The 19,081-nt window shown below is 51.2% G+C and overlaps 1 protein-coding gene across 1 annotated transcript in view; it reads left to right on the top strand.

Annotated features, from left to right (window-relative positions):
- The window catches only part of TFCP2L1 (transcription factor CP2 like 1), a 136,781-nt gene that overhangs the window by 27,711 nt on the left and 89,989 nt on the right, over positions 1-19,081 (top strand). The window contains exons 3-7 of the mRNA XM_040636877.1: positions 12,312-12,436; positions 12,937-13,042; positions 13,712-13,818; positions 14,884-15,036; positions 18,295-18,405. Coding sequence (XP_040492811.1) covers positions 12,312-12,436; positions 12,937-13,042; positions 13,712-13,818; positions 14,884-15,036; positions 18,295-18,405 — 602 coding nt within the window. The remainder of the gene's footprint in view (positions 1-12,311; positions 12,437-12,936; positions 13,043-13,711; positions 13,819-14,883; positions 15,037-18,294; positions 18,406-19,081) is intronic.

Raw genomic sequence — 19,081 nt, 5'->3', positions numbered from 1 at the left:
TTATATAAACGTGGTACAGTGATTGGTACTTACGTTGGTTTGATGCTCTTACCTCTGCCACAGTCTCGCATTTTACTAGTGTCTCCAGTGCTGTCCCTTTTCTGCTCCAGGATTCCAGCCAGGATCTCACATGGCATTTTTTTAAAAAATTGACTTATTTATTTGAGAGAGAGTGGGGGGCATGGTGAGGGAGAGGGAGAGAAGCAGACTCCCTGGTGCACGCGAGTCCCAGCGTCACTGTCTTGCTCTCACGACCCTGAGATCACCGCCTGAGCCGAAGAGCCAGACACTTAGGTGACTGAGCCCCCGCGGCGCCCCCCTCACGTGACATTCTGTTGTCGTGTCCCCTTAGTCCCTTGCACTTGGTGATGGTCCCTTAGTCTTTCCTTGTCTTCCATGACCTTCAGACTTAAAGAATGCTTACTGCTGAGTTATTTGATAGAATGCCCTCAATTTTGGTTTGTCTGATGTTTTTAAATAATGAGACTGAGGTTTTGCATATTTGGCAAGAATACCACAGAAGCGACCGTGTGCCCCGGCTAGTGCCTTGTACTAGGGGCTCAGGATGCCGATCTGTCTCATTGCGGTGGTGCTGACCTGGATGAGTCAGGGGTGTCTGCCAGGTTTCTGTGCTGCAAAGTTGGTATTTTTCCCCTTTGTCATTAATAAATACCTTGGGTGGGGGGCAGTGAGTGGAGACTATGTTGTCCATGATCCTCCAGCTTCTGCCCCCTCCTGCAGCATTCGTGAGTTGATCCTTTTTGCACCAGTTTTTACTGTAGCATTTTGCTGAATGGTGATTTTCTATTTATTTCCCTCTTTCTGCATTGAGTAATTAGAATGCTACTGTAAGAAGGAGCTTTTTATTCTTTACCATTAATTTGTGCATTCACGTATTTATTACATCAGTATGGACGTGTGGGTATTTATTTTACTCTCTGTGTTAAAACTCAGCAGCATTGTTTCTCTGTTCGTGCCCGGTGTGTTCCGGTGGTGGCTAGTGGGAGCTCCTTCAGATTGGCCCCTGTGTCGCTTTGACATGCCTCTGTCCTTTTTCTGAGCCGGTCCTCATTTTTGGCCCTCCCAAGATGCCGAAGACAAGTGGGCATCTTGCGTTTTCCCTGCTCCAGCCCTGGGTGCAGTCCCTTCTCTACGGAGTATCTAGGACTCGGAGCCCTTTACTTCTGTGCGCACACACACACACTTACCGCATGCATGTAAGGGAGCCATTGTGTGTTGGGCATGGTGCCCGGTCCCTGCCATAAGGGGCTGTGAGGAGGTTAAGTGCCCTGCCCAAGGTCACACAGTCGACAGGCCATCATGATCAAGACCTGGGTGTGTCGATGGCAAAGCCTTTTCGGGGAAGCCTGCCTCGTGTTCGGTGCTCCGTGTGGACACGCTTGCGTGACCCTGCACACGGGTGACAAGACAGACTCCGCGTGCTGGACCCCGTGTGCGTGGAGTTGTGCCTTCCTCCACCTGCCGTTATTGCCGCGCTGTTGGCGTCCAGCGCCCCCTTCTCTGAGGTGATGATGGCCTCCATTATGTTTTATGTGGCATTAATTACCCAAAGCAGTAACTGTCGGAAAGTAAACAACCTTTAAATCTTGGCCGGCCCGGGCAATTGCCTCCTGTTCTTGGGAACACCATGATCTGGGCAGGAGGCCCTGCGCTGGGTTCCGCTCAGTGGGCAGAGCTGCTCAGCGGGAGCACCTGGTCGGCAGGGCCCCGGGGAGGCACGCAGGGCTGGGCCTGCTCTGGGTAGCACCCGGGTCGCCGAGCTGTGTCCCCCACCCTCTCTCCCCCAGACGGTCGGGAAGAGACTTCCGTAGTCCTGCTGGAGATGTCCCAGGGCGTGTCCCAGTTGGCTTGGCTCCTGACTGCGTGACCTTGGGTGGCCTTGGGCCGCCGGTCACTGGTGGTGCGGGCAGCTGTTGTGGGGACTGGAGGGGCTGTCTGCTGCTGCACTGAGTACGGTGGGAAGCGTGGGGATGGGGCTGAGAGCCTGAGAGCGCATCACGCTCTTTTGGAAGTGCTGATTGTGGCCGGCATTGCCAGGCTGGAGGTATGTCCTCTAATTTGATCTCATAACCATTCAGCACGGGACAGTTGGCAGATGTAGAGGGGAGGATGCAGAGAGGTTAGAGAACTTGCCAGGACTCGGAAGGGTCTAGGCTCAACTCTAGGGCATCTGACCTGAGCCCAGGGGCCCTCCCCTCTCGTCCTGGGCCAGGCCACAGGCTGCTGAGTCTTTACCAGTAACTTGCAGTGTCACCTGGGGCACATCAGTACCTCTCTGGGCCTTGGTATCCTCACCTCTAAAATGGGCACAGTCATATTGTCCTGTGGGTTTTCAGGGTGGTCTCCCAGGGAGGCCCCGGCTTGAGGGAACCTCCCTGTATCCGCCCTCATCTGCATGTGTTTGGCGTTCTGTTTATTGGATGAAGACTGTTTTCCCCAAATGCCCACCCCTCTGGTTGGGTTTTGGGTACTGGCCTGACGCTGCTAGAAAAAATACCAGTCACTGTCACTGTGGACATCTGTTAACGTGCCTGACAGTATGAGGCACTCCCGACTCTGTTTTTGTGTGTTTTTCAAATTCACGTGTCATATATTCCTAGTCTTCAACGAAGTTAGTGTTGAAGATACATAGAATTTAAGAGGGAAGGGTCCTTTTCTCTCAACTGTGAGATGCATTATATTAGCCTCAAGTAATAAGGGGATGTGTAGAACATTTAAAAAAAAGTACAATCACGTTGTGTGCATATTATTCAGCACAATTTTTAATGGGGCACTTGTATCATAGACCGTGTGTATCTTCAGTATTGATGGGTATTGTTGAAATGTCCAGTGGGCTGTGATGTGGTATCTCCCACCTCCAGCGTGTGTGAGGGCTAGCCCTGTATTTTGTCCTTTTGGGGTGCTAGCAATCAGTTAAAGTTTTGCCAGTCTGGTAAATTAAACTGGCGTTGCGTTACTGCCACTTGGCGTTTCTTTGACCATTAGGGAGGTCTCTTTATGCTCTTGGTTTGGCTGACTAGTTCTAGCTCTGTTACCTGCTTTAGGGAATTTAATATCAAATTCTGCCACCATTAATTACAAGCCTGTCACGTGTCAGTACTGTACAAGGAGGTGGGGTGTGTGTGCGCGTGCATGCGTGTGCCAGATAGACTAGTAGCTGGCCTCTCCTTCAGAGCTTCCAGTCTGAGGGAGGAGCTCTGCCTTAGTCATCGTGCAAGAAAGCCAAGGGGCAAAACTGCAAAGCATCAAAAGAAGTTGGGAGGGAGGGAGGAAGAGGTCAGCAGAAAGAGTGAACATTATATAAAAATTCAGATTTCAATGTCTATAAATAAAGTTTTATTGGAACACAGACACACCCATTCATTCACATGTTTATGGCTGCTTCCTTGTTACAGTGGCAGAGTCAAGATATCTTATGGCCCACAAGGCCGAACATAGTTCCTATCCGGCCCTTTAGGGAGAAAGTTGGCTGATGTCTGGGCTAGAAGGTATTAGAAATTATGGCTTGTGAGGGAAGAGGGAGAAAATGAAGGTCTGTCGAGCACTTGTCTGGACTGGGTGCAGTGTTAAGTGTCGTACATCTCTTCCTTGGGAAAGAAGTTTCTCTTCTATGCCAAATGGTCCTTGCCCTCCTTCCTCCGTTTCTGCTACTGCTGGTATGAGGTGGAGGTGAGGAAGGGCAAAGGGGCCGAGGCTGAGCAGTCTTAAGGTTGGGGTAGAGGGAAGATTCTACACCCTTTGGAATAGCATTAGGGCCCACTGGCATTCTTCGGGACGTGGCCCAGCTCCCTACTGAGCCTCAGTCCAGCCGAGGGGCCCCCACGGCTCTCTGAGGACTGAAGCTGGAGTGCCAAGGTGGGAGGGGTCCCCAGGGCTCTGCTGGTCAGGGTGGGGAGGTGGACGTGGCGGCTATGACCTCCCCTCCTCTGGCTCCTGCCACTCCTGGCACCTCACCTCCTCTGGGCTGGGCTGGCCTGGTGGCCACCTGCTGTGGGCTAGGTCACATCTTCAAGTGCTGACTCTGGGGCTCCTTCCCGTTGGCTCTTAAAAGGCCTTGAACAGCTCCAGCATAGAGGCTGGGGCCGGGGGTGTTGGAGGGAATTGCCCTGAAGGCTTGAGGGAGCTGTAGAAGGAGCACCACCAGCCGGCGGGCACTGGTGTGGTGTGCTTGTTCTCACCGCTGGGAGGTTCGAGATCCAGCCGGAGACCTGTGCGCCGCTGGCTGCTGGGTGCGCCTGCCATCCTCCAGCAGCCCTCTGCCTTCGCACCGGTGTTGGCCACATTTTGGAGATGTGGAAGCTGAGGCTCACAAATGGAGTGACTTACTGGTGAGTCAGTGGTGGGTCCGGCTGTGAGCCCAGGCTCCGAAGCTGGGTGCTGGCCAGGTCCCCTAGGTGGTGGTGCGAGTCTGCAGAAGAACCCTGGGAGGGGCATCTCTCTCTCATTTTTCAGTTACTATCTCTAGTTACGGGGGGTGATCATGACTTTCTGTATGCAGGTATGGTACACACTTCTAAAAACTAAAAAGTGGGTTGTTAAATGAATAGGCTCATCACTTACAGGCAGTTTATTTGGGTGCCAAAATTGCGGGGTGGTGTGTAAATGCGTGTGGTGAAGGCTGTCCCCACTCGCATCTCCGGACGCCCTCTACCCAGCACGGCACTGGTACGAAGCAGGTGGCAGTGGGGGAGGTGCAGTGACGGCTCAGTGATGGAGTCCAAGGGACCCTCCCTCTGAGGTGGGGGTGGGGAGTCGGAACACTCACAACCATAATGCTGTGCAAATGACAGCCTGCTCCGGGTGTCCTTCCTCCGCTCAGTTGTGTCGTGTGTGCACTCATGTGTGTGAATTTCAGATCGATTGATAAGAGAACAAATACTCATATGCCCAACGTAGTTTTCAACCTTGCCAAGTGTGCTTCTGCTTTTACCTCTTTCTAAAGCCTTTCCTCCCTCCTCAGAAGCAAAACCACTTGGGAAGTTGGTGTTGGTTTGAAATGTTGGTGTTGGTCTGAATCTCCATGCAGAGTTGATGCAGCCACTCTGGAAAACAGTGTGGAGGCCCCTTAAAAAGTTAAAAATTGAGCTACCCTAAGACCCAGCCATTGCACTACTGGGTGTTTACCCCAAAGATACAGACGTAGTGAAGAGAAGGGCCATATGCACCCCAATGTTCATAGCAGCATTGTCCACAATAGCTAAATCGTGGAAGGAGCCGAGATGCCCTTCAACAGATGACTGGATTAAGAAGTTGTGGTCCATATATACAATGGAATATTACTCAGCTATCAGAAAGAACGAGTTCTCAACATTTGCTGCAACATGGACGTCACTGGAGGAGATAATGCTAAGTGAAATAAGTCAAGCAGAGAAAGACAACTATCATATGATTTCTCTCATCTATGGAACATAAGAACTAGGAAGATCGGTAGGGGAAGAAAGGGATAAAGAAAGGAGGGGTAATCAGAAGAGGGAATGAAGCATGAGAGACTATGGACTCTGAGAAACAAACTGAGGGCTTCAGAGGGGAGGGGGTGGGGGAATGGGATAGGCTGGTGATGGGTAGTAAGGAGGGCACGTATTGCATGGTGCACTGGGTGTTATACGCAACTAATGAATCATCGAACTTTACATCAGAAACCAGGGATGTACTGTGTGGTGACTAGCATAATATAATAAAAAAACATTACAAAAAAATGAATCTCCATGCAGGGTCTTAAATTTTTTACTTCCTTGGGTAGTTAGCCATGAAAACTAACAGCATCATTTTCTTGTCTTCAAAGTTTATATCAGTAGTTTCTTATGTGTTACCATGAACCTTTTTTAAAAAATTTATTTATTTTTAAATAATCTCTACACCCAACATGGAGCTTGAACTTCCAATCCCGAGATCAAGAATTGCATGCTGTACCGACTGAACCACCCAGGCGTCCTTATTATGTACCTTTTTTGCTTAATATCATGACTCTGAGATTTCTTGGTGTTGGTATGTGTCTCTGGAGTGCTCATTTTAAGTGCTCTGTGCAGTTAGAATGAAACTCATGCCAGGTCAAATAAGTAAGTTAACGTATCTCTTTTCCTGGTGCTGTCTATATAGGTTGTTGACATTTTTTCCCCATAATGAGTGATGCCACCGTAAGCAATTTTTGTCTCTTTAGGATATCCCTCAGGATTTGTCTGACTGAAGGGTTTGTATATCCTTAATGAAACTCTTTTTGGCCAGACTTCTCCAAAACGGTTATATCAGTATAATACTTACATCAACAATGCCTGACAGTTCCCATTCTCTGAATTGTAATCAACGCTTGATATTGTCAGCCTGTAATTTTTACCCCTCCAGTGGATATAAGATGGTTTACCTTACTTTGCATTATCCTGCATACTTGTAGTGACCAGCATCTTTTTGTGTATGTATCCGTCCTTTTCTCTTTCCATAGGGTAATCATTATGGCCCAGTTTTCCAGGTCAGTCCCCACTTACACAGACTGTAATTATTAATAGCACCCCTGGCATTTATTCCCTCCTTTTCTAAAAGTTTTTATTTATTTATTTGTCAGAGAGCAAGAGTGAGAGCGAGAGCTGGGGGGAGCGGCAGGCAGGAGAAGCAGGCTCCCTGCTGAGCAAGGAATCTGATGTGGGACTCGATCCCAGAACCCTGGGGTCATGATCTGAGCCAAAGGCAGACACTTAACCGACTGAGCCACCCAGGCATCCCTTTTCTTTTTTTTTTTTTCCCTTAAGATTTTATTTAACTGGGTGGGGGTAGAGTGTGCGAGTTGGGGGAAGGAGCAGAAGGAGAGGGACAAGCAGACTCCGTACTGAGCATGAGCTGATGCGAGGCTTGATCCCACGATCCTGGAATCATGACCTGAGCCAAAACCAAGAGTCCGATACTCAACCAACTGAGCCACCCAGGCGCCCCACCCCTTTTCAAAAGTGCCTCAATATAAATTTTAACATCGTTTTCTATATAATATAAAGGACATAATTTTTCTTTTGTGTATTTGTGTCTACTTAAAAAAATCCTTTCCTACCCCACAGTCATGAAAGAGTCTCATTTTTTTTTTTAGAAGTGTTAAGGTTTTACTTTTATGGTTTTCATTCACCTAGAATTAATTTTATTATATATGGTGTGAGGTAGGGATGTGTTTTTTTTCCATTTGGATTATCCCACACTCTTAAAAAGTCTATGTTTTTTCTTACTGTCATAGATCAAGTTTCCAAGTATCTAAAAGTCTATTTCTGGGTCCTTTATTCTTTTCTTTTGGTCTCTTTCCATGCCAAAAATGACATGATTTTAGGTACTGTAACCTTATATCTTCAGAGTATTTTAAATGGAGTAGGAATGTGTGTTTCAGGGAGACTAGTTTAGCATGAGGAAACAAATATTAGACCTTATGCCACAGTGTGGTTACCTATCCATCAGACTTTGAAGGTGCATCTTGCTTCAGGGGAACTGAGGTCACAGGGGATTAGGGATTTGAGCCTTGAAGGAAGGGGAGGGTTTAAGTGTGTGGGAGAGGGTCATCAAATACGATGAATATGAAGAAATTCAGAAGGAAATGTAGTAGATGGACTCCTTGAATGTTAGAACCAGAAGGGACCTTTGAAGCCATGGGAGACTGTGTGGAGTAGTTTGGCTAAGTCATCAGTCTTTGGAGCCTGCCAGACCCAGGTTTGATCTTCACCAAGATTCTTAACCTCTCTGGATCTTAATTTCCTCATCTATAACATGGGGGCAATAATGGGTTTTCCTCATAGGACTCTTGAGAGGACTAAATCAAGTAGTAAACGTAACGGGCTTGGCAATGTCCTGCCATGTAGCTGTACAGAAACGAAATGGTGGTTACTCATTACCCTGTCTCCTTGATTCTAGGGCCATCTTCTTTTTCTTTGCCACATTTTACAGTTCTGAAATTAGAACAGGTTTTCCTATCATTTCCTGTAGTACTTGTTTTTCTTCCCAGATTGTTGTTTAGAATGTGGGAAACAGAATATTTTTTACAGGATTTTTTTTTTTTTTTTTTTTTTAGATTTTATTTAGTTGAGAGAACATGAGCAGTGTGGGTAGAGAGAGAGGGAGAAGCAGACTCCCCGCTGAGCAGGGAGCCCAACATGGGGCTCGATTCCAGGACCCCAGGATCATGACCTGAACCTAAGGCAGACACTTAACTGACTAAACCACCCAGGTGCCCCCAGAAATAGAATATTTTACAGACTAGGAAATGGAGCCAACATGCTATATCCAGGATCACCCAGCAAGTCGATTTGGTCATCTTAGGAATCATTTTCATCGCTATTCCTAGGCAGAAGAAGGAAGGAGAAAAAACCCATCTTAACTTGGGATGATGCCATGAGATGCTGTCGGCAAACTTTAGTCAGGGTGCAAAATGGAACCTGATACCTTCCAGAAGAGAGAAGTTAAACAAGAGAATCACGTAGAACTTACAGATGCCCTCTGCCCAGCAAATGACACCCACCAGGTAGAATGTGGTAGGTTCCGGAAACAGATTTAGTGTCTGCTCCTGGCTCTGCCACTTCCTAGTTGAGCAAGCTTGCCCAAGTCAGATAATGTGTCTGAACCTCTGCCTCCTCCTCTCAGTGGGGCTCACGGTCCTAAGCTGCCCCTGTCACAAGCTGTTGACTTGTGCTGAGCTTCAGGTGAGTTAATCCCCGGGCAGGACTTTGCCATTATGTAAGCACCCAGTGAATGGAAGCTGCTAGTTCTTGGCCCCCAGAGGCACGCCTCTCCCCTCCCACCACCTTGCCTCAGTTTAGCTTGGGATTACTTATTCATTCATCCCTTCCACTATAGAAATCCTGCACACTCTTCAAAGTCCATCTTCAGTGGTATCCTGTACAAACCTTCTGTCACCCTCCCCCCTCCCTATTCTCTGAGAGTGTTGCCCAACTTTGGATCTCTGTTGTCTCTTAGGGAGAAGTTTCAGATCCTGCCGTACAGAAGTGCTTTTCCTGTGTGGTGTGATATCCCCCAGAAGACTGCTGACCTTTGAGGGCAAGAGTGTGTCTTAGTTTTGCAGCCCTGTAGTCCTAGCACGGAACAGTGTAGTAAATGACATGAAATCACATTTAAGCACTTGCTGAGTACCTGCTGTGTGTCGGACAGTGGAGTGGTGAGCGGAGCAGACACACTCTGTGCCTTCCCAGAGCCCACTTCCCATGGCTCCCGCCCATGTCCCGAAATGCTGCTGGCCAAGCAGAGGGGTGCCCCTGTGCCCCCCGTCAGTTCTGCTCTTGTGACCTTGCTCATCAGTGTGTGTGACCACGGACTATGGCCTTCTGATGGCACCGCACTGTGTGAGGGCTGGGCTTGGGGAGGTCGTCCTGGCCCCAGAGTTGGCATTGATGCAGGCATGGGAGGGAAGGGCTCCAGAGCATGTGTGTGCAGGAGGAAGGGACAAGGGCGGGAGATTGGAGAGGCGGTGGGGAAGCACATGGGTTAGGTCTCTGCAGCAGGTGGAGGAGGCCGTAGCCCCCAGGCCTAGGGCGCCACTTAGCTCGCACTGATTGCAAACTCTGTGTTCAGGCTCGAGAAAGTGCCCTGGATGGGGCAGGAGGAGCCTCTGGTTTGCATGAGCTGGGGCTGCCCTGCAGAGCTGGGGGTCAGTGTTACTTGGGCCCTGGGGCACCCATAAACCCATGATGATGACCACTTGGGCCTCAGGCCTCATGCCAGAGCTGGCTACATTTTTCCTTGGAGAAGGTGGAGGACACTGGAAAAACCAGTTAGGGTGTGTGAGGCTCCATTTTATGTCGCTGTTAAGGGAATGTTGGCTCAGGAGCCCGGAAATATATGTTAAAAATCTGGCTTTTTCCGAAAGCTAGAAGTGTTGGTTAGGTCAGCAAGACCCTTTGTTGAGTTGCATCTTCCGAACTGGCAAGTGGGCAGGACAGGAGTTTGGGGTCTGTGCTGCCTGCCTCTGATGGAGGGGTGCCTAGCACATTGTCCTGAGGGGTACGGGGACTTGGTACATCCTTGTGTCTGCTGGAGCTGTCACAGGGGCTGCTAGAAGCTGAGAAGGGCACTGGCCGAGTGGGTATTTCTTTTTTTTTTTTAATTTTTTATTTATTTATTTATTTATTTTTTTAAGATTTTGTTTATTTATTTGACAGAGATAGAGACAGCCAGCGAGAGAGGGAACACAAGCAGGGGAGTGGGAGAGGAAGAAGCAGGCTCATAGCAGAGGAGCCTGATGTGGGGCTCGATCTCATAACACCGGGATCACGCCCTGAGCCGAAGGCAGACGCCCAACCGCTGTGCCACCCAGGCGCCCTCGAGTGGGTATTTCTGCGCGTGGCCAGCCTCATTTCCAGGCTGGGTGGGAGCCGCGGGGATGAGCTCTGTGACACACAGCCCTTCGAGTTCCTACGATTCCCATGGCATTTCTCAGTAGTTGTTGTCGGCAGATATTTGGAATGAGTGACTTGACTGCATGTTCTCCCCACTCTGTCACTCACTGCAGGAAGGAGTGTATTGGCTTCCTGTGACTGCTTTAACCATCACTACAAACATGTTGGCCTCACAGAAAACACCAGAAGTTGGTTCTCCCCTAGTTCCGGAGGCTAGAAGTCAGAAATCAGTAGGGCCACGCTGCTTGGGGTTTTAGGGGAGAATCCATTCTCTGCATCTTCCAGCTTCTGGGGACTCCAGGTGTCCCTTGGCTTGTGCCCTCCAATCTCTGCTGGTCTCATTGCCTCCTGTCTGTCTCCCCGTGTGTCTCTTCCAAGGACACTTATTATAAGATTTAGGAACCTCCAGGTAATCCGGGAATATCTCCTCATCTCAATGTCCTTAACTTAATTGCATCTGCAAAGACACTTTTTCCAAATACACGAGAACATTCACAGGTCCTAGAGATAATATGGATGGATCTTTTTGGGGAGGGGGCCGCATACCACCCACCACAGGGGGTCTTAGTATTTTTCTAATCATGGCTGTTTTCGCTATTTTAAAACCAGCCATTGGGTTTGTGCTGTTCCTAATTTGTTTGCATATACGTTTCATTGATATATGTGTGTGTGTGTGTTTATGTACACATATAAATACACATATGTGTGTGTATATATATATAGAGAGAGAGATTTTTAATACAGGTAGATTTCCCTTTCCCCCAGTTTTGGTTTCAGAAAGTCCTTCCCTGTTGAGTGTCTGATATGTATGATTCATGTTTGCATAAAACCTTAAGAAAGTTGACTTCAGTCCAGTGGTAACTTGTTTCGATATTTGCTGTGAGGTGCGTATCTGCAGCACGCAGGGAGCTCCACGGCAGGCCTGCAGCGGTGCGAACTGCATTGTGCTGTGGTCAGCCTGCTGGTTTCCACGATGTACTGTGCTTACCTTGGCTGCCACCACTGGGGAAACTGGGGGACAGGTATTCAGGGCCTTTCTGTACTCTTTCTGTTACTTCTTGTGAGTCTATCCTTACCTAAAAATTAAAAAAATTTTTTTTCAAACAGCCAATCAGGTTTACCAATACCATCATTAAATCATTCTCTCTTAATTTGTAAAACATCCTTTATGAAGTTGTGAAATACGTACGGGTGTTTTAGAGTTGTGGTTACACTTCTTTAATATGGGGAGGAACTGGGAGCGTTTGATAAATGCTCTTCCTGTCTAGGAGCATGATGTATCCTATTTATTCAGACTGTATTTCACTTTCCTGATAGCACGTGTAGTTTCCTTCAGGTTATTCGTAGGTGCAGTTCATAGACTCAAGTTCTCTCTGTTATGAGAGATGAGTCTTTTCTCCGTGTATATTCTTAACCAGCTTGTGCTGGTTCTGTGTCACCAAACAGAATCCCCACACCCTTTAAATACATGAAATTCTTTTAACTTGGGAAAATGCTTTTCATTCTGCAATTAGAGACAATGTTTAACAGGCTTTTACTCGTTCCTTTAACTTGCTCTCGGGAAGGCTATGGTCAGTTACTTACTGGTGGACTGAAGTGGGGGGCCGTGTTCTTCATCCAAGTGAATGGCGGGGTGTCCTTTATAAAGAACTAAGAAGTTCTGTTCTGTAAATCTAACGTTAACTACACTTCGTTGAATTCTGTTTCTTTGAAAATTGTGGAGCTGCTGTGTCTCGGGGACACATGATTCGCTCCCTGGGGTATCCTAGGCCCAACCAGGCTGGGAGACAGATGGGGGGTGTGCAGCCCAGAGAGCCATCTGAGTTGGCCGTGGACTGACTCCTCACTCTGTCCCCTGGGGCCGTGAGGCCTGGGTGGCCACTGAGGACGTCAAGAAGGCCCCTGCTGGGTGAACCCCAGATCTGAAACCCCTCAGAAATGGGAAATGTCCTGTCCCCCCCCCCCCAGGTCAGTCTTATGAAATTCGACTGCTGGAGAATCGGAAGCTGGGAGACTTTCAAGATCTGAACACAAAATATGTCAAGGCAAGGCTGTGGGGCCACCCTCCCTCCTCAGGTCTTGTTGGGGTGTCTGGGAACCTGGGCTTGCTGGGGGTGGGGGTCAGGAGTGCCTGGGAGGTCTGGGAGAGCTCTGGAGTGGGAATGGGTTCCTATCCCTGGAGTGTGTTGCCTAAGCAGCCAGGGGCCTGCTGGCGGTGCTGAGAGCCGGAGGGGCCTGGGCTGATGGAACAGGCTCTGAGCCTGGCTTTGCCTTACTGAACTTCCCTGAGCTTCCATTCGCTCATCTGCACAAAGAGCGGTATAGGTTAGCCATGTATGGAAAGCATGGAGTAATTCTGGAAAAGGGGATAATCCTCATTCTCACTGTCTGTCCTATTGGGGTTCTGAGCGGGGAGAAGTATGCAGAGCTTGAGAGCTGGGAAGGAAGGGTCGTAAGAGGTGGGAGGTTTGCCCCAGTGGGAAGTTCCTCTTGGGTCCTTCTTGGCCCCACACTAAGCGGTCCCCTGCTGGCCTCTCCTCCCTAGAGCATCATCCGTGTGGTTTTCCACGACCGCCGGCTGCAGTACACAGAGCACCAGCAGCTGGAGGGATGGCGGTGGAGCCGGCCCGGGGACCGGATCCTGGACATCGGTGAGTCTCCTGGGCCATGAGGGGCCCAAGGCACTCCGAGCACATTGGGGTTCTTCCCGGGTGCTGTTGGACTCCTGCCTCCGTTGGGCACTTCAGTGCACTCCTGCCCTGGGTGAAATGCTGTGGGTGCTGGCCGACGTGCCCATGCCACCAGGCCTGCCCTCGGGGACTTCTAATTCAAAGGCCTGCCATCAGGGATCGCAGGGTAGGCTTTGCAGAGGGTCCTGCCTTAAAGGAGTTTGCTCTGTGAAGAAGGGAAGCATGGGCATCGCAGAGATGGGCAAAAGAAATTGAATTTTGGGGTCATAGGCACTGGTCTGTGGTTTTTTATCTAGAACCCTGGGAGCCAGATTTTGGAATTTAGAAGTTAGAGTGACAACACGGTGTGTAGACCCCTAGCGACAGGCAATGCCTCCCAGCAGGCAGGCACACTAATATTTCTGCAGCAGGGCAAAATGCCTGTTCACCCAAAATGGGACAGAGACTCTAAATGGCTTCATGGCAGCTGAAGTCGGGCTCGCTGCCAAATGAGTTATGCAAAACTTAGTTTTTGGAACTTTTGGCATTTCAAATTGTGTTTAGGGAATTTGGACCTGTAATGACAGTCCTTCCCTGAATCTTTGGGAGTGGCTGACAATTGCACTTTTGTGTGTGTGTATGTGTGTGCAGATATTCCACTGTCTGTTGGTATCTTGGACCCCAGGGCCAGCCCGACCCAGCTGAACGCAGTCGAATTTTTGTGGGACCCTTCGAAGAGAGCCTCTGCGTTCATTCAGGTAAGCGGAGGGAAAGTGTCCTCGGGGGAAGCCTGAGTTTCAGGGCCTGTATGTAGTTCCTCAAAGCAATCCACCCGCGGGGCCCCGACGGGCTCTGTTCTGTGTTGCAGGGATGCACGTTGAGGGGAAGGGGTGCAGGAGTGTGGCTGAGTCCCAGAGCTGGGTGGGCCATCCCCAGAGCTAGAAAAGGACTTGGCATGTAGTAGAATTCTGTGTGGGTTTTGCTTCACAATATGTAAGCTTGTTACAAAATAAGTATGTCCTCGCTTATATAATATGTAATAAAATTTTTTTCCAGGATAGTTTCTATGATTAAATTAATTATTTCATGATCAAGCACCTGGTGTGGATCCAGGGGCATGGCGGGGCCGCTGTGCCTCTGGGCTGGCACACGTGCTCTCGCTCACTGTATGTCCCTTTCCGAGCCTCTTAGTTTTTCCACCTGTCTTAGGAATCAGATAATGAACATAAAGTCATTACTGCACTGCCTGGTCCATAGCAATTGCTCAGTAAAAGTTAGTGATCTTTATTTTTTTACGTAATTACAATGTTCTTATTGTATTTTAGAGTTATGATTACAATGTTATTGTATTACCACAATAATATATCTTGTTGCAGTACTATAGTATTACAGTAAGAAATACGTTACCCAGTCCCTTTTCTGGAGCAGGTACTTACTTAGTAACACAGAAATGGTTCCAGCCTTCTGCTCCTGTCTCTGGCCTGGCCCGGGTAACCTGGACGCCAGGGCCTTTGGGGACTGGGCTGTGCAGTCGGTGGGGTCTGCCAAGGGAGAGGAGGAAGTGCGGGTAGGGCCACTGGGGTCCATTGGCTTGAGCAGTGGCGAGGACATAGCTGGTCAGGCAGGGCCTCCCAAGGTCAAGGGACACATGGGGATGGGGAGGCCATCACCCTGATGGGAGTGTGGGTGGGAGAGCGGGGAGGCTAAGGCAGGTGTGTGCCTGACGAGGCAGGTTGGAAACCTCATTTGGCAAGGGGCCCTTGAGGAGTGCAGGGCCTGGCCTCACCCTTCGGCTTGTTACTGGCCCACATTTCCCCTTGCAGGTGCACTGTATCAGCACAGAGTTCACTCCCCGGAAGCACGGGGGCGAGAAGGGAGTGCCTTTCCGAGTGCAGATTGATACATTTAAGCAGAACGAGAATGGGGAGTACACAGAGCACTTGCACTCGGCCAGCTGCCAGATCAAGGTGTTCAAGGTAGGACATCTGGCCACGCTCCACCTGTGGCCGCCGTGCCCAAGGGGTCCCCGCCTCTGCTGGGCAGTGACAGCAGCACACTGACCCTTGGGATTCCTGCTGGAGGGCCAGCAGGGAGCTCGGTGTCCCGTCAGCCTGGGGCTTCTACCTGGATCCCCAAGAGCATGAGCTGCACGTCCTGGGGTCACGGGCCTGCCGGCTGTGGGCTCCTGTTGTGGGGGGCGCCTTCCGTCGTCCGGCATCACAGAGGCTGTGACCAGTGCTGCTTTGTAAGGCTGTCTGGATTTGCACGGTTCTAGGTTTTTGTTTTCTTTGCAAGCGCTTTGCAGTTGGCCTCGGGTTCTGTAGTTGCCCATTAGATTCTCCTTAAAAATCAGGTCAGGAGAGCCCCGTGCAGGAGCGGTGGCCCCAGATGTTGTTTTGGAGGGCCCAAGGCCCTATCTCCCTCTGCGGTGGCCTCCTGCTGGAGAAGGAAACATGTTTGGAGGTATCTCCTCTCTTTTCCTTTCTGGCCCACACCCTGCAGTTGTCTGTTAACTACTTTTCATCTCTTCTGTCGGGACCGATACTTCCTAAAGCTGGCTGGGGTGGCCGGTGACGCAGCTCGGGGTCCTATGTGGCCTGTGGCATCCACAGGGGTGAGGCAGGGGTGCGGTAGGGGCGGGCCCTGGCTCAGGAGTCGTGCCACCCCAGGTGGGAAGGGACTGTCTGTGGTGGGGGCGTGAGATGGTCTTTCGAGCCAGAGCAGTAGCACCCTTCAGACGCCTGCTCCGGGATGATGGCTCCGCGAAGTCAAGCCCACCATAGTTGTTCCCCCTTGTTGCCGTACGCAAATGCCTACGGGTTCAGTGGCTTCAGGCCACACGCACCTCTTAGGGCTGGAGGTTGGAAGTCTGATGGGGTCTCACTAAAGTCAGGGTGTGAGGAGGGCTGCATTCCTTTCCGGGGGCTCCCGCTCCTTCCCTTTGCCAGAGTCTAGAGGCCTCTGCATTCCTAGGCCCGTGGCCCGTCACCCTGTCTTCAGAGCTAGCAAGAGCGCTGGGCTGTTGCGGGCCCACCGCTCCAGCCTCCTCTCCCCGCTCCCTCGCCCATGTTCACGGGCCCTGTGATCACGTTGGACCCCCTGGGATGTCGCCGTGTTGTCTTCCGGTTGCCATCTCCCACTGCCTGCAATCCTCATTCCCCCTGCAGCTGTGCAAGGTGACAGCCTCGGGGGTTCTGGGGATTAGGACCTGGCCATCTTTGGGGAGCACTCCTCCACTGAGCCCGTCCGCCGGTGCAGTGGGCGCTGCAGCCTCTGGTCTTACTCTTACTGCCCGCTCTGGGATCTCGTGGTACTGACTTCCCATGGACAGCCCCACGGCTGTGCCACTGGATGTCTTTGCCTGTCCCTAGTCACACCTCTGTCCTTGTCATATACAGTCCACACCCGTGGTCCTGCTAGCTGTCCTTGTCCTCACATCCAGTGGCATCCAAGAATTCCTGGGGCTCAGAGGCCGCACTGGGCAGCAGGAGAGATGGACAGTGCCTGCCTCCCGCCTGGAGGGCCCAGGCCTTCCCATGGCCCCCACCAGCTCCCCTTTCTACACCTTGAGGCGGAAGCTCAGGGGGGCGGGCTCTGCCCCCCTGGCTCCTGGACCAAACACCAGCTGTCATTGAGGAATCGATCCAGAAACTGCCTTGTCTGAGTGACCAAGGAAGGCCTTGGCATCTCCTGCAGGGGCGTCGGGGCCCCTGTAACCTGAAACCGGCTTCTCAGAAGGCCCGGGGAGGTGGTGACTATCCCATGCACCCAGCCCCTTGAGAAGCACTCAAGCAGGTGCGTGCAGGCACCAGGCAGAGTCTCACCACCTTGGCTGTCATTCTAACACCCCCAGTCACCCCCGTCACCGGGAAGCCTCCTTGTTGGAGCCAAGCCCTGGGGCTCTGGGGGGCGTCAGGGCCTCTGACAGGACAGGTAGGACCCCTCTCTGACTGCCAGCCCTCCACAGGCCTCACTGGGCCAGGTGCTGTCCCCACACGCAGGCTTGCCCCCCTCCCGTGGCTTCTGGACAGGGAGCAAGAGCCTCCTGGTAGGGATGAGAGCTGGGAGGCGGGTGACGGGGATACAGGTGCTGCAGGCCTGGCTCTTTGCACACCAAATCTGTCATCCCTGTCCCCAGAGGACCCCCTGCAAACCCACCTCTGTCTAATGTGGGTATCACCTCACCCCGAGGCTGTTTCCTAAAATGCCCTCGAGCTGGAAACGAAATGCTGTGTGGCCTGAGGAAGGTGCATTCTGGGATGAAAGTCCCCAAAGGTGGCATTGTGCTTGAGGACGGGTTGTTTTCACTGACTGTGCGGCCTGCATGGTCCACTGCGTCTGCAGTGAAGACCGGTCAGTTCTAGGCTCGGGGGCTGCTCAGGGTCTTAACGTCTGAAACCAGCAAGCAGGCTGTGATCTCACAGAAGGCGATAGTCACAGGGTGTCCGGGGCGTCCCAGAAGCAGGGCTGCTGTGGCCAGCCTGGTGGTGGTATATATCTGGACATACTCTCATGGATTCTTTACCTGGTCAACACGTGGTTCTGCTTCGGGATTCTGTTTTTGTCAAAGACCCCGACCAGCCAGAGCAGGTTCCTGTCCATTCTTGACCAACTTGAGCCTCAGTTTCCTTACCTGTAAATGACAGAAGTAGTAGTGCCTCTGTAAGTTGGCCACATTTGCTGGGCTCCCAGGACAGGCTCTGTGAGGATGGAGGGGTTACCCTGTGTGGGGCATGCGAGCAGGGAGCTGCACGCTAGTCCTGGGAGTTGGGGGGTCGGGAGGCCTTCACGATGCATCCAGGATTTCCCAGCACATGGGTGCAAACCGAACTCCCACCAGCAGCCCTGACTTCTTCCACTTCCTTTGTCCTCCACTGCTAACCCAAGGAACGCATTGTGATTTGCCGTGGCTCCCAAGGGTTTTGTCCATGGGCCAGTGGCCTGGTAGAGATTATTTCTAAGCATTTCCACTTGAGCAGCTGAGTGGCAGGACCCCATAGCAGGCTGTGAGTTCCCTCGGGTGAGGAAGGGGAAGGGCTCCAGTAGGAGGACCGTGTGCTTGATGCCCAGGAGGTGAGGGAGGTGCTGTCCTGTCCAGAGATCCTGCCTGGATTCCTGGGCCCTGGGGAGAGGTGGGGAGCAGACCTGGGGACTATCGCTGAGCCCTGGGTCTTTTTCTGACAGTTGCCTCTGCCCACTTGGACTAATTGGACCCCTGTGCTCTGCACTTGTAGCCAAAGGGAGCTGACCGGAAACAGAAGACTGACCGGGAAAAGATGGAGAAAAGAACTGCCCAGGAGAAGGAGAAGTACCAGCCGTCCTATGAGACCACCATTCTCACGGAGGTGAGCTGGCCTGCTGCTGGGGTGTGCCTCCCTGGGCCTTCTGCCAGGAGCAGGATGATGGCGTGCTGTTGGTTTAGATTCTTGGGAAATATGCCCACCGTGGCTGAATGCCTCTTTTGAAAGTGCCCATGACATTGTGGCAGGTTCCTGGGTCCAGAGTTGTGTTCATGCAGTAAGGCCCCGGGGGCCGGGATGGTGTTTCCGAAGTAACTTCCAGCTCCGTGCTGCTGTTTGCACTTTCCAGAATCAGGTGCCTATTGTTTTCATAGGTAAAGGTCCAAAATCCAAAAGGTAGAAGGAGAGAGTATATATACATCAGAAAATACCTCTCCCCAAACTGTCCTAGCCTGGAGCTTTCTCTCCCCAGGGCAGCTGGCGTCTCTGGGTGCTCACGTATGTGGCCCGGCTTTCTGTGCCACTGAAGCCCGTTCATCCACGCCCGCTGTTTCTACACCAACAGTGTACATGGACATGCTGTTCTGTAACTTGCTTTATTTACTAGCCTAGCTTGAGTCTGTTCCCCATCTGTTCATAAAGAGCTTGCTCGTTCTTTATCCAGAGGCGTGGCCTCCGTTGTGCAGATAGATGGCCTGTTGGTGGACGTTTGGTGCTTTCTGGGCTCTTGCCGTTTCAGACCGGGTGCAATGAGTGATCGTGGGCGCGGGAAGTTGTGCAT

Source organism: Ursus maritimus, unplaced genomic scaffold (genome assembly GCF_017311325.1).
Source record: "Ursus maritimus isolate PB19 unplaced genomic scaffold, ASM1731132v1 scaffold_1, whole genome shotgun sequence".
NCBI classification, from domain to species: Eukaryota; Metazoa; Chordata; class Mammalia; order Carnivora; family Ursidae; genus Ursus; species Ursus maritimus.
Note: the sequence above shows the minus strand (reverse complement) of the source record. Positions and strands in the feature narration are given on the sequence as shown.